At 48.5% G+C, this 13,163-nt stretch overlaps 1 protein-coding gene across 1 annotated transcript; it reads left to right on the top strand.

Annotated features, from left to right (window-relative positions):
- The first annotated feature begins 9,987 nt into the window (after window positions 1–9,987).
- LOC102265122 (ecto-ADP-ribosyltransferase 5-like) lies at window positions 9,988–12,154 on the top strand. Its single transcript, XM_070383810.1, has 2 exons — window positions 9,988–10,337; window positions 11,296–12,154. The coding sequence occupies exons 1-2, from the start codon at window positions 10,294–10,296 to the stop codon at window positions 12,152–12,154; spliced, it is 903 nt and encodes a 300-aa protein (XP_070239911.1). The 5' UTR covers window positions 9,988–10,293.
- The last annotated feature ends 1,009 nt before the right edge of the window (window positions 12,155–13,163 follow it).

Genomic DNA, 13,163 nt, shown 5'->3' with positions numbered 1-13,163 from the left:
ACTGAAGCGACAGCAGCAGCAGCAGCAGCCCTGTAAATAAATTCTTCAGTACCATTTTTCTGGATTCTGTATATATGCATTAGAATACGATATTTGTCTTTCTCTTTCTGACTTACTTTGCTCTGTATAATAGGTTCTAGGTTCATCCACCTCTTCAGAACTTACTCAAATGTGTTCCTTTATATGGCTGAGAAATACTCCATTGTGCATATGAACCTGAACTTCTTTATCCATTCATATGTCAGTGGACATCTAGGTTGCTTCCACGTTCTAGCTATCATAAATAGTGCTGCAATGAACATTGGGGTACATGTGTCTTTTTCAATTTTGGTTTCCTCGGGGTATATGCCTAGGAGTGGGATTGCTGGGTCACATGGTGGCTTTTTCCCTAGTATTTTAAGGAATCTCCATACCGTCCTCCGTAGCGGCTGTATCAATTCACATTCCCAATAACAGTGCAAGAGCGTCCCCTTTTCCCCACACCCTCTCCAGCATTTATTGTTTGTAGACTTTTGGATGTTTGCCGTTCTGACCAGTGTGCAGTGATTCTCATTGTGCTTTTGATTTGCATTTCTCTAATAATGAGCGATGTTGAGTATCTTTTCATGTGTTTGTTAGCCATCTGTATATCTTTTTTGGAGAAATGTCTGTTTAGGTCTTTTGCCCACTTTTGATTGGGTTGTTTGTTTTTCTGGTATTGAGTTGTATGAGCTGCTTGTATATTTTGGAAATTAATCCTTTGTCAGTTGTTTCATTTGCTCTTATTTTCTCCCACTCTGAGAGTTGTCTTTTCACCTTGCTTACTTTCCTTTGCTGTGTAAAAGCTTTTGAGTTTAATCAGGTCCCACTCGTTTACTTTTGTTTTTATTTCTGTTACTCTAGGAGGTGGGTCACTGAGGATCTTGCTTTGATTTATGTCATCAAGTGTTCTGCCTATGTTTTCCTCTAAGCGCTTTACAGTTTCTGGTCTTACATTTAGGTCTTTAATCCATTTTGAGTTTGTATTTGTGTGTGGTGTTAGGAAGTGTCCAATTTCATTCTTTTACATGTAGTTGTTCGGTTTCCCCAGCACCATTTATTGAAGAGTCTGGGGGGTGGCTTTTTTAATCGACTTTTTTTTTAAGCATTGTAATTTATTTCTTTTTAATTGAAGAATAATTGCTTTACAATATTGTGTGTGTTTGGGTGTTTTACTGCCACTCTTTTCAAAAAGAAAGGAAACGTGCTTACACGTACATGTTCTACAGCCTTTTCCCAGGAAAATGTTGACTATAGTCTTCCATGTCCTACGTTCATATCTACCTTGCTCATTATAATGGTAACAAGGAATTTCATAGTAGAGTTACCATAATTTATTTAATCCTATCCTTATTGATGGACACAGAATTTTTTTCCTAGTTTTTGATGTTCCACATTTGATCACAGTGATTTATCCATGTGTATAAATCCTTTTCTACTTGTCTGCATAATTTTATAGGAAAGATATAAAAAATATGATATTTCAAGGAACTGAATACAGTTCATATATATATATATTTTTTTTTTTGACTATGCTTTACTTTTGACTATGCCGTCTGCATTGCTGTGTGGGCTTTTCTCCAGTTGCTGAGAGAAGGGGCTGCTCTGTTCCAGTGCTCGGGCTTCCCACTGTGGTGGCTTCTCTTGCAGAGCACCAGCTCTAGGGTGCGCAGCTTCAGTGCTTGCAGTTCCTGAGTTCTAGAACACAGGATCAATAGTTCTGGCAATCAGGCTTAGCTGCTCCGTGGGATCTTCCTGGATCAGAGGTTGCACCTGTGTCTCCTGATTTAGCAGGCAGATTCTTTACCACTGAGCCAGCAGGGAAGCCCTGAATAGTGTTCCGTTAGGCAGCCACCGCCAAGGTGCCATCCAAAACGCCCCTCTTCACCCTCCCACCAAGAGTGGATAAAAGTGCCCGTTTCTCCATGTCTTTGGCAACACTTGTAATATTAATCTCTTTTAATTTCCATTTAACTGGTGGGCACAATAACTACCTAGTTGTTAACTTACATCTCTGCTCACTAACAGGATCAATCGTAACTTTATTATTATTTTTTTGGCGGCACCACGCATTGTGGGATCTTAGTTCCCCGAACTGGATCAAACCCAGGTCCTTGGTCATGAAAGGCCAGAGTCCTGACCTCTCTACTACCACTCATGTCATAACTTTAATTTTAATATTATAAAGTCTTAACTTAATTTTCAGAAAGGTAATACATTTACCTGGTTCAAAATGTACAGTCCACAAGGCGTGCAGTGAAATGCCCTTCTCTCACTGATTTCTCAACCCCACCTCCTCTCCCCAGAGGTCCCAGTGTTCCCATTTCCTGTCATCCTTGCAGAGGTATTCGAGACACACACCAGCAGATTCGCAGGTATTTCTGTTTTTCTTCTTTTATAAGAACCGTAATGCAATTAGTGGTTTTTAATCTTTGAAATCTGATGAAAGCTGAAACTTCTCCTCCAAAAATGGATCTGTGCCTTCACGTCGATTTTACACAAATTTCAGGGTGGTTGTGCACCCGGCCCCAGTCTCGCTCAGTTTCAGCACCCTGCTCCGTAATCTCCTCTGGCTCTTGGTGGGGGTTTAATTTTGAAAGTTCCATGATCCTAGGACACTGGGATGTTCTGTGGCTATAATTTTATGAGTTTCCCAATTGAAGATCCTGTCACTGCCAATTCACAGTTTAAATTGAGGTGTGAGCATCTCTGGGCAATGGAGTTAACAGCAGCTTCTGGCAAATTCAACGTGTCCCAGACTGAACTCCTTATCTTCCCTCCCTCAAAACCTGGTTACTCTTCATTCAACAGAAAACTCTTGAGCATCTTGTGTCAGGTGCTGAGGATAAAATTATGAACAGAAATAACTACAAAACCCATATCCCTGCTTTTTAAACTCTTTTAAGGTGGAGACGGAGCTGGAGTGAGGAATTTCACGTAGCACGTGATGCATGTTCCAAGAAGCCAAAGAACCTGACGGAAACACATTTGCACCAGGAGTGGGTTTAAGTGATGAGCTGTCCAGAGGAGATATGAAGCAGGTAGAATTGAAAAATGGCATCACAGTGGCATGTAAAGCATGAGGTTCTGCTCCTTAACTCCAGGATAGAATGTTGGTGGGCAGAGTATGTAGTAGGCTAAGAACTACTTGAACTCTTGTGGCCTCTTGAAATCTACCAAAGACGCCTGAGCATCTATGATAGATCGTCTCTTTGTGGAGAATGCGGTCCATGGATTCTGTGGGATTTTCTTCAATCTGCAACTCTTGAGGGGAACACATGACCCCAAACAGGTGCTCAAAGCCCTGGCCACTGTGATTGACTCACAGGTGGACACATAACTCAAGCAAGAAACTCAGAATCTTTCCTGTGATTTCATAGAGCGATGTGGTATAAAGGAGACTGCCAGTGACAGTCGATTCACAGTGTTGCCTCAGCTCATCTTCAGGTTGAAACACAGGAGCAATGAATAATTCTCAAGCATCTGGCAGCTTCCCACCCCTAGTGCTCCATATATTCCTGTGTCCAAGCCTTTCTCCATCATCCTGGGAACTTGCTCAGGGCAGCCCCAAAGTGCACAGGAGATTTAATGTTCCCAGGTACAACTCTCACCAAATGAGAGTGGAACATCAGATTCCCTAGTCCACAGAGGGTTTCCAGAGAGGCATAGTTGACCACAGTGGTCACACACTTTTGGCAGGGGTACTTGTCTCTCTTCTCTATCTCACTTTTCCGCTCCTTCACTTGTAATTCCTGAGATCACCTTACAAATATGTTTAGTTTACCCAAGTGCTTGCCTCTAGTCTGCTTTAGGGTGAACCCAAATCAAAAGAGAAGGTCTCCTTTTGGGGTGAGAGACCATCACAACATGGCCTAGAACTGTTCCTCCAGTCTGGACCCCAGAGGAGCAGATCTGGGTCCAGCCCACAACAAGGAGGTGGCCTGCTGAGGAAGACTGACAGCCTGAGGTAGAGCTGCCCATCCAAGCTCACTTTAGCCCATCTACAGTCAACCTGAAGACCCAGGCTGCTGCTGCTGCTGCTAAGTCACTTCAGTTGTGTCTGACTCTGTGCGACCCCATAGACGGCAGCCCACGAGGCTCCCCAGTCCCTGGGATTCTCCAGGTAAGAACACTGGAGTGGGTTGCCATCCCCTTCTCCAATGCATGAAAGTGAAAAGTGCAAGTGAAGACGCTCAGTCATGTCCGACTCCCAGCAACCACATGGACTGCAGCCTACCAGGCTCCTCCGTCCATGGGATCCTCCAGGCAAGAGTTCTGGAATGGGGTGCCATTGCCTTCTCTGTGAAGACCCAGGAGCATGAGAATAAATGTTTACCTCCCCCTGAGATTTTGTGGCCCACAGCAAAATGGTCATGTAGTGAAAACCAGAAGCCAACTGTATCTCTCACTGCCTCTCCATTGCCTTGTTTCTGTCCACATCTCTGCCTTGCAGAAGGACAGCAATAAAAGATTTCAGGACAGGGAATGGTGAAGTCAGACTGAGGACACTGAATCATGTGGTCAGTATGGGCACTGAGAGTGCACCCACTGTTACTAGGTAGAGTTGACTGGACTTTATATCTGTACAGTTTAGGGGATGAGATGGGGAAAATGAAGGCAAGTACTCTTGGAAACACTCAAGGAAAACAAGGTTCCCATGCTCTAAGTTGGAAATACGGAAGAAAACAGTGTAGAATTGTAAGCTTACCTTTCTCATCCCAACACATAGTAGGTGTTCAATTAAAAAAAAATGTATTGAGTAAAGGATCAGTTTTGAGGGGATGTGGTGAGTTCAGTTTGGCACATGTGGGCCCTCCAGGGGCAGATGTCTGAGAGGGAGCAGAATAACAAGAGACATTTGAGAGTCACAAGTCTACTGAATTCAGGGAGAGAAGAGGTTCCAGGGAAAGAGGCAGGGAGGGCTGAAGAGCAAAGACACCAAGGCACAGGTGAAGTAAAGCACTTCCTTGGGTTTTTAGAGACTTCACTTCTAGCCTTTGGGTATCGAGAAATACCCTGGGATCCTCATGATCAATTTCTCTTTAGACTTCATCCAGCTCGGGGTGGTTCCTCTGAACTAGGCACCAGAAGAGTCTCATGTAATCTACTACCTGTTATTCATCCAGTCCCCCTAGATGGTTACTTGGGATTGCATTCATTCAGTCATTTATCAAACAGTAAATTAGTTGCCAACTAATGTGTGCACAGTATGGGTCCATCTCAATGGTCCTTCCATTCCCCATTGCCATCTCCCCCACCAGGGCTCCAGTCAGCCCCTGGCTCCTCCCTGGTCTCCCTGCCTCCACTGTGGCCCCTGCAACTCCACGCTCCCCTGGAGCAGGGAGAGCAATGAGTCTGGAGCACAGCTGGTCATGTTCCTCACCTGCTTCAGAACCCTGTGTGCCAAACCTGCTTTGAGAAATATCTCAAAATACAGACATGAAAACTATGAGGGAAGGGATGAGAACACTATGAGAGAGAAAAAAAGAAGGCAATAGAACAAAGCAAAACTTCCCTCCTACCCTCAGGACAGAGTCCAACCTCCTGGTGCTGGCATTTGAAGCTCTCTGTGACTTGATCCTCCATGACCTCTTCAGCCTCGTGCCCCACCACACCTGCTTCACATGGATGGCACAGCACGAAGTCCCAGATGAGGCACTGCTGCTTCCTTCCACGTGCTGGGGCTGCCCTTCTCCTGCTACCCACTCTTCCAGGAGTAGCTCAGCGGCCACCTCCCCCAGGAAGCCCTCCCACTCCTCTGGCCTCGTGAATCCCCTGCGCTTTCCTCTGTCACTGTGCTAGTCATACTGTGCTGCCTTCCGAGTCTGCCTCCCCTGCTGGGCTGTGAGTTCCTTGAGGGCAGGACCAGGTTTGACCCACTCTGTGTCCCCAGGGCTCAGCCCAAGGCCAGGCACACATGAGGCCTCCTGGAATATTTGCTGAAAGTCTGAGAGGCTTTCTGGGTGTCACTAATAGTGGAGACCCCTGCAGAGCAGGTGGATTGATGGCTTAGTGACCAGTTTGGGGGCAATGGTGTGGGAGCCAGAGTGGTGGGGAGGGCCTGAGAGGTCAGGAAGTGGAGGCACTGGCAACCCCTTTTCCTCTCCCAGCTGCTCTCCTTCTGTCCTTCCTGTCATCATGCTCAGGGCACCTCTCTTGTTGGTTTCCCCTCATCCAGGCCCATGATGAACATCCCTTACTGGGGATATTTTCTAGTTTACTTTAAGCTTGTTTTGTGTGAACTCCCTAGAAGTTTCAAAATGGTTTTGGGGCCAAAAGCATTAAGGCTGTGACCTAAACCTGTGCTCAGTTGCTCAGTCCTGTCCAACTCTTTGCAGCCTCATAGACTATAGCCTGTCAGGCTTCTCTTCCCAAGGAATTTTCCAGGCAAGAATACTGGAGCAGGTGGCCATTTCCTACCCCAGGGGATGCTCCCAATGCAGGGATTTAACCCACAACCCTGGGTCTCCCGCATTGGCAGAGGGATTTTACCACCAGCACCACCTGGGAAGCCCTACTGGGACTGGGACTCCAAATCCCTCCCCAGAAGTCCCCAAGTTTCCCAATGGCCTCAGCCTCCCTAGTATCTCAGACCTCTTTGTCAAATATGCAATAGTCTGCATGTTTGTGTCTCCCCAAAATTCATAGGCTGGAATCCTAATGCCTGATGTGATGGTATTAGAAGGTGGGGCCGTTGGGAGACCATTAGTTCATAATTCATGATCCCTCATGACTTGCGATTGCTGTTCCTATAAAAGACACCCCACAGAGCTCGCTAGCTTTTTCAACTTGTGAGGGCCCAGTGGGGAAGTGCTGGCTATAACCAGGAATAGAGCTGTCATCTGACCAGGCTAGCACCCTGATCTCAGACTTTCAGCCTCCAGAACTTTTATATATATGTATTTGTTGTTGATAAGATACCCAGTCTGTAGTATTTTTGTTATAGCAGACAAAGATAAAAAGTTTCTTGAACCTTTTCTTAATGATTGCTATAACTCTGCCAATAACACTCCAAATTTTGCCTTTCAGAAACAGCTTTCTGTGCCCAGTGCCCAGGAGGAGGGTCGTATGCCCCTTACCTAGACCTTCTCTGGGGCTTGGAAGCTGGTGTTGGTCTCCAATGACAGCCTCCAGGGGAGGGGGAGGGCAGGTTTCTCTTTTATACCACCCCTTGTACCTTTCCCACACAGCTGCTCAGAAATGTGACACTCTCCCATTTATTTCTGGACATCTCTTCTAGGCTCAGGAATACTAGCCTCTGCCCAGGGTGTTCTGGGCAAGAGCTCTTCCCGTGAAAAAAGTGAATCCCTGAACCCAGAGAGAAATCAAAGATCCAGGCTGAAACAACTGTCTCCTAATTGGGTTTGCTCCTGCATTCAGCATCCCTGGCCTCAGGGAGTATCTCCTCATTGATCCTTTCAGGTGATGGAGACTCACTTGAGGAGTAAGGAGAGATTTCTGAGTAGAGAGTGAGTCCCAGCTGCAGTGCTCCTGGTCATGTGATCTTGGAGGACTTTCCACTTCACTCTAGTCATTGAACTAGATTTAAAGCCATCTCTTGGGGTCTTTCTTGGGGTGCCAGGTCTCAGGATAAGTGAAGCAATTCCCCAAAGCCAGAGAATGGAGAGAGGAGAAAATGCTGATACCAGCAGATCTGGTCTCGTGTTGTGTCCCTGCAGGCCTAGCTATCCAGACAGTATAGTCTCTTCTGTTACAGCCATTGTCAATTCTCAGGACCCTCTAGGGGGAGAGGGTTATGTAGATGAGTTGCTGTTTTTTCACAGTAATGGAGAACAGCAGAGTGACTCCTGATTTTCTGATCTTGGAGTGCTTTGGGGAAGCCAGTCTAAATTAGAAGGGGATGAAGAACTTGTCTGGATTTGTTGTGTTTGCCTGAGGAGCAGTCCGGTTTCGGGACCACGTCTCTTCTTCTTCGTTTGGTCATGCTTCATGGTTTGTGGGATTTCAGTTCCCTGACCAGGGACTGAACCTGGGCCACAGCAGTGAAAGCCTGAAATCCTGACCACTATGGCACCAGGGAACTCCCTGGGATATGCCTCTTTTCACCTCCCTCCCCACCCTCCCCTAAGCCTGGACACAGTTTGTCTTCCTTTTTGATCTACAGAAGAATTTTTGGAGGAAATGGGATTCTAGGTGAAATTTTTTACTTGTCTGGCAACCTAAGGGGTGGGGGAAAAATAGGACTAAATTAATGAGCCAGAGCAGGACAAGTCCCCGGGGTGAGTTTAACTTTCTTCACCCTTCTCAGACACAGCAGGCGGCAGGCACATCTCTTAAATCCTGGATTCTGGACCCCCAGGTCCTTGGCCACTCTGAAAGAGGAACCCTGCCACCCCAGAAGCTCATATTGCCAGAAAGCTCTTCCCAGAGCTGCTGACTGATTCCTCACTGGTCCCTTTGCATTTACCTCCCAGGTGGCATCCAAAACCCAGAGCTAGGGTATTTATAGGCAAGCCCAGGGAGGTGAGCGGAAAGGCTAGTGTTTATAAACATAGAGTGCCTGAGTCTGAGAGTCAAGGGACTGAGGGTCTGTGGAGGGGTGAGGTTGGCCCCTGAGGATGTGAGAGAGAGCTCTGCATCTGGGTAAGGCTTACTGAAGGGAAGGGGCTTAAAGAGAAAGGAGAATGGTGGGGCCCCTCAAATGCTGGAGTACATGTGACCCAAAGAGTTGGCCGTATGCAAATTGTATGCAAATCAAGGAGCACATAAGCCGGACGTGAACTCTCAGCAGTTATAACTCTCTTGGTCCCCTCAGACTTCTGGTGTGGAGGCTGGGCCGTGGCAGTCACAGATTGCCTGAGGGAAAAACACTTTGCACAGTTCTCTTGCTGTAGCCTTGGTCTTGCTAGGAGACAAAGAAGGTCCTGGACAAAGGCCTCACAGTCCAAGGCAAGGGGAGTTATAGCTCTGGGCCCTGCTCCCACAGGGTGTCTGCTGTCAGGGAAGGGAGGTATCGGGTCACTGCCTGGGTGGGCGGCTATAGTTAGCCATGGACTTTGTAGATTTGCAGGACACAGTGGACAGGAGACAGGGCAGCTCCTGAGCAGACACCAGGGCCTGCCACCCAGAACTGTCAGCGCTCCTTCTTGTTTTTGGCCTGCTACCAAATCCAAGGTTGCTCTGCTAGCCACCCAACAGCTCAAAAAATTGAGAAAGGAAGTGCTGAGCCAAGGAATACGACTTTATGTGGAAAGGCAGCTGACCAGGAAAATGGCAGACGAATGTCTCAACTAACTATCTTATAGGGGTCTGTATTGCCAGGTTTGTTTGTTTGTTTTTTTAACGGCAGAGAAAGCGAGGTGAGGACTAAAGTAAAAAGGCAAAACAGAGAGGGAGAGGCTGGGCAGAACATCTCGGAGGAAATGCCTAGCCTATGGAAAGGATTTGTTAATCTCTTCTTTTTTGGCAGCCATTCACTGGCATGGGGGTTAGATTGTTTTTCTGTGAGCTGAACAGAGGTACTTTAGATTAATAGTCAGGCTGAGGAGCAGGATTCTCTGAGGCAGGACTTCATGTATAATTATAAAAACTGAAGAAACAAAAGCAAGTCAAAGAAACAGTTCCATCCCAGAGTTAGAGCTGACTCCTCCTTCTAACAGGCCTGGGCTGCCTAAAGTTGGGTCTCTGACTCCAGGCCCCTCCTGACTCTGCTAAGTCGCTTCAGTCGTGTCCAACTCTGTGTGATCCCATAGACGGCAGCCCACCAGGCTCCCCTGTCCCTGGGATTCTCCAGGCAAAAACACTGGAGTGGGTTGCCATTTCCTTCTCCAATGCATGAAAGTGAAAAGTCAAAGTGAAGTCGCTCAGTCGTGTCTGACTCTTAGCAACCCCATGGATGCAGCCTAATAGGCTCCTCAGCTCATGGGATTTTCCAGGCAAGAGTACTGGAGTGGGGTGCCATTGCCTTCTCCTGACTCTAAGTAGAGCCAAATCACGTCCCCTCCTCAATCCCCACCCCTGCCGTTATCATTCCTGTGTAGGTGGCTCTAAGCACTCCAGGAACCAGGTGGCAGGGAGCAGAGTCTAAGTTTGTGCTGGGGTGCAGGTGGGGGATGTTATAATCCAAACCACACCCACCCAATTAGACAAACCCTTGGACCTGCCTGTGCCCTGCCCAGCCAAGTCCTGGGCCAGGGACCCCTCACACCAGAGAAGAAAGGCTCCAAGTCTCTGTCACCATCCCAGGAAAACAGAATTCACCGTCGCTGGTCCCACCCTCAACTGGATCTCACTCTCCAGGTATCTCTGAGGATAATGCTGGTGGCTCTGCTGATCACCCTCAGCTGCCTCAGCCTCCGGCAGGTAACTGGGGAGAACCTTCTGCTGCAGCAAAGGGAACACTTGAGGAGTCGGGTAAACCCAGGGCCTGATACCTCAAATATCCCTCCCAGGGATGCTTCTCTAGGATGCCATCCTCTGAATCCTCTTCTCAGGAACCTCCACTCATACAGGGAGCCCCAAGTTCCCATTCCATCTCCCAGAACCCCACCTCCACCCACTGGTCCTCCTGACACCCTCCTGCCTTCATACCCTCCTCCCTCGGGACAGCCTCCAGCTTCCTCCTCTCACTTCCCATCTCCCACCCGGGGCCCAGCCTGCACACTCTCCTTAGGGTTACCTGTGTACAACCCTCCTGCAGCCCCTCCCAGACCAGGGCTTGACCTCCTCCCCACTCCCACCCAGGTTGGAGGATGCAGGCTCCTAGAGCAGGAGAGAACTGAGTCTCAGAGCTGACAGGGATCTGGTGTGGTGTCTACACACCTGTGTGGGAGAGGCGAAGAGTCAGAGGCTGGGCATGGGGTCAGGTCATTGGAGACTGAGGACGTATTTGTATGTCATCCGCACAGCGAGTCTCAGAGCCAGAAAGGTGCTTGGAGGTCATCCAGCCCCATGTCCCACCTCGTGCAGGAACCTCTCTAATGATAGATGACCCCTTTTAGTTAGTTAGAATCTATATGCAGTCCTGACAATAACCCTGTGAGGCTGGAAGTATACTGACTTTATAAGTGGAGGACCTGAAGCCCAGAAAAGTTAAGAGACTTGGCCAAGATCTTACAGGCAGTAGGTGGTGAATTCAGGATTTGAACCAATGTCTCTCTGACTTCATTGCCTGTTATTTAAACCCTTGAGGTCTGGCCAAGTATCAGACTCCAGATATTTGAGCATAGAAAATAGATTCTGGGTTTCTGAAATAATCTGTGTCCAGGACCTTATCCAGTACCCTGAACTTATACACTTTTCTGTGTGGCCCCTTTCTTCCTTACCTCCGTATGCCCAGGGTGTTACCATCGAGTACTTGAGCCTGGCTCCAGATACATTCGATGATGCTTATGTGGGCTGCTCGGAGGAGATGGAGGAGAAAGCAGTGCTTCTGTTAGAGAAGGAGATGGCCAACCATACTCGGTTGCGGGAGTCCTGGGAGACAGCCCAGAAGGCCTGGGAACAAAAACGTGCAAGGCTCACTCTGCCTCCTGGCTTCAGAAGCCAGCATGGAATTGCCATCATAGTCTACACCAGCTCATCCAACACTTTGTACCAGGAGCTGAACAAGGCTGTGCGGACTTGGGGTGGCTCCTGGGAGTCCTACATGAATCACTTCCCTTTCAAGGCTCTGCATTTCTACCTGACCCGGGCCCTGCAGCTGCTGCGGGGTGGTGGGGGCTGCAGCAGGGAACCCAGGCAAGAGGTGTTCCGTGGCGTGCGCAGGATCCACTTTGTACCCAAGAGTGTGGGGGACTCTATCCGCTTGGGCCAGTTTACCTCCAGTTCCCTGGATAAGACAGTGGCCCGCGGATTTGGTAGTGCCACCTTCTTCTCTATAAGGACTTGCTTTGGGGTCCCCATCCAGAACCTGTCTGTCTTTCCTGAGGAGCATGAGGTGCTGATCCCCCCGCAAGAAGTCTTCGTGGTGACGGGTTTCTCCAAGGATGGAAACAAACACCTGGTGAATCTCTCCAGCAATAATCAGATGTGCAGCCACTTTAACTGCGCCTATCTGGGTGGTGAGCCATGCATGAGGGAAGTAGGACTGCCAGGAGGTCCCCAGTTGATTTCAGTCCCCAGGGCCTTCAAGAGACCCAAGTCATTAATGACGAAGTTGAGGGCCAGAAGCTAGCTGGAGATACTTTTTCTTTGTGACTCAGGTTCTGCCAGTGTTTTCTGCATGTGTGAATATTCTTAGATGATTCTCCAAATGTTCTTAAATTTTCCTTCTCCTACACAGTCTAATAGACCAAAAGAACCTGGTTAAGGAGGGCAATAAGCAGAGGAAAGTGGCAGGAGGGCTGCTTCAGATCCCAGGAGGCCGTGGGCGTAGTGGGTTGATGGGACGCACGTGTGCTATTCCCCAGTGCTGAGGCAGGACAGAGTGACTGGGCCAGGGTGGGGCAGGGATGGAAAGGCAAAAAGGCAAGATTTACTGGAAGAAGGAGGAGGAAGGGAAGTCAGAAGTATATTTGGGAGAAGGGGAAGATGGATTGATTTGGGAATAGTTGTACCAGGGCCTGGTGGGAAGGGAAGTCTGGAGTGTGAGGGTCTGTCTACCTGGAGGCCTCACTGTGGTGTCTTTTGCAGAGAAGAAGAGGAAGAGCTGTGAGTCTGTGCCAAGTGAGTCACCCTCGGGTCCCTCCCTCGGCTCTTTGACTCCCCCATGGCCCTGCTGACCATTCACTGCCTTTTCTTCTCTCTGCAGTAGGAGGGCAGGGAGACTCACTCTCCAAGGGGGCCTTCTCTCTGCTGTCCTGGAAGACCCTGCTCTTGGCCTCTTCGGGTTCCAGCTCTTAGGAGCTGGGCTCTGAACATTCAGTGCCTGCTACTTAGGAGTCCTGGGAACATGTGACCTCCAAATGAAGAAAGGAGGCTTCAATGAGCCTGGAGAAGCAAGAAGCTGGTTTCAGACCCAGACCTAGCAGCTATGTCTCCAACCAGGATATTGGGGGATTTGAGCCCATGGTAGGATGGAGGGAGCCCCGCTCTGTGGTGGGGACTCCTGGGAACAAGCAAGGGTAGTGCTTTGATGGCTACTCCATTAAACAGTGCTGCAGTATGGTGACATCAAATTTCATGACTGGTTCGTTTCATGAGACTGGACTCTCTGCCCTGCTTTGGTTTTATGGGACTCAGGG

The sequence above is a fragment of the Bos mutus genome, chromosome 15, assembly GCF_027580195.1.
Source record: "Bos mutus isolate GX-2022 chromosome 15, NWIPB_WYAK_1.1, whole genome shotgun sequence".
In the NCBI taxonomy this organism is placed as follows: domain Eukaryota; kingdom Metazoa; phylum Chordata; class Mammalia; order Artiodactyla; family Bovidae; genus Bos; species Bos mutus.
Note: the sequence above shows the minus strand (reverse complement) of the source record. Positions and strands in the feature narration are given on the sequence as shown.

What these genes read in the sequence shown, in the direction of transcription:
- LOC102265122 (XM_070383810.1), top strand. Translation starts at nt 10,294, where the DNA reads ATGCTGGTGGCTCTGCTGATCACCCTCAGCTGCCTCAGCCTCCG. An exon ending in CTCAGCTGCCTCAGCCTCCG is followed by an intron (nt 10,338 to 11,295) that starts GCAGGTAACTGG and finishes GTGGCCCCTTTC; the next exon opens with TTCCTTACCTCCGTATGCCC.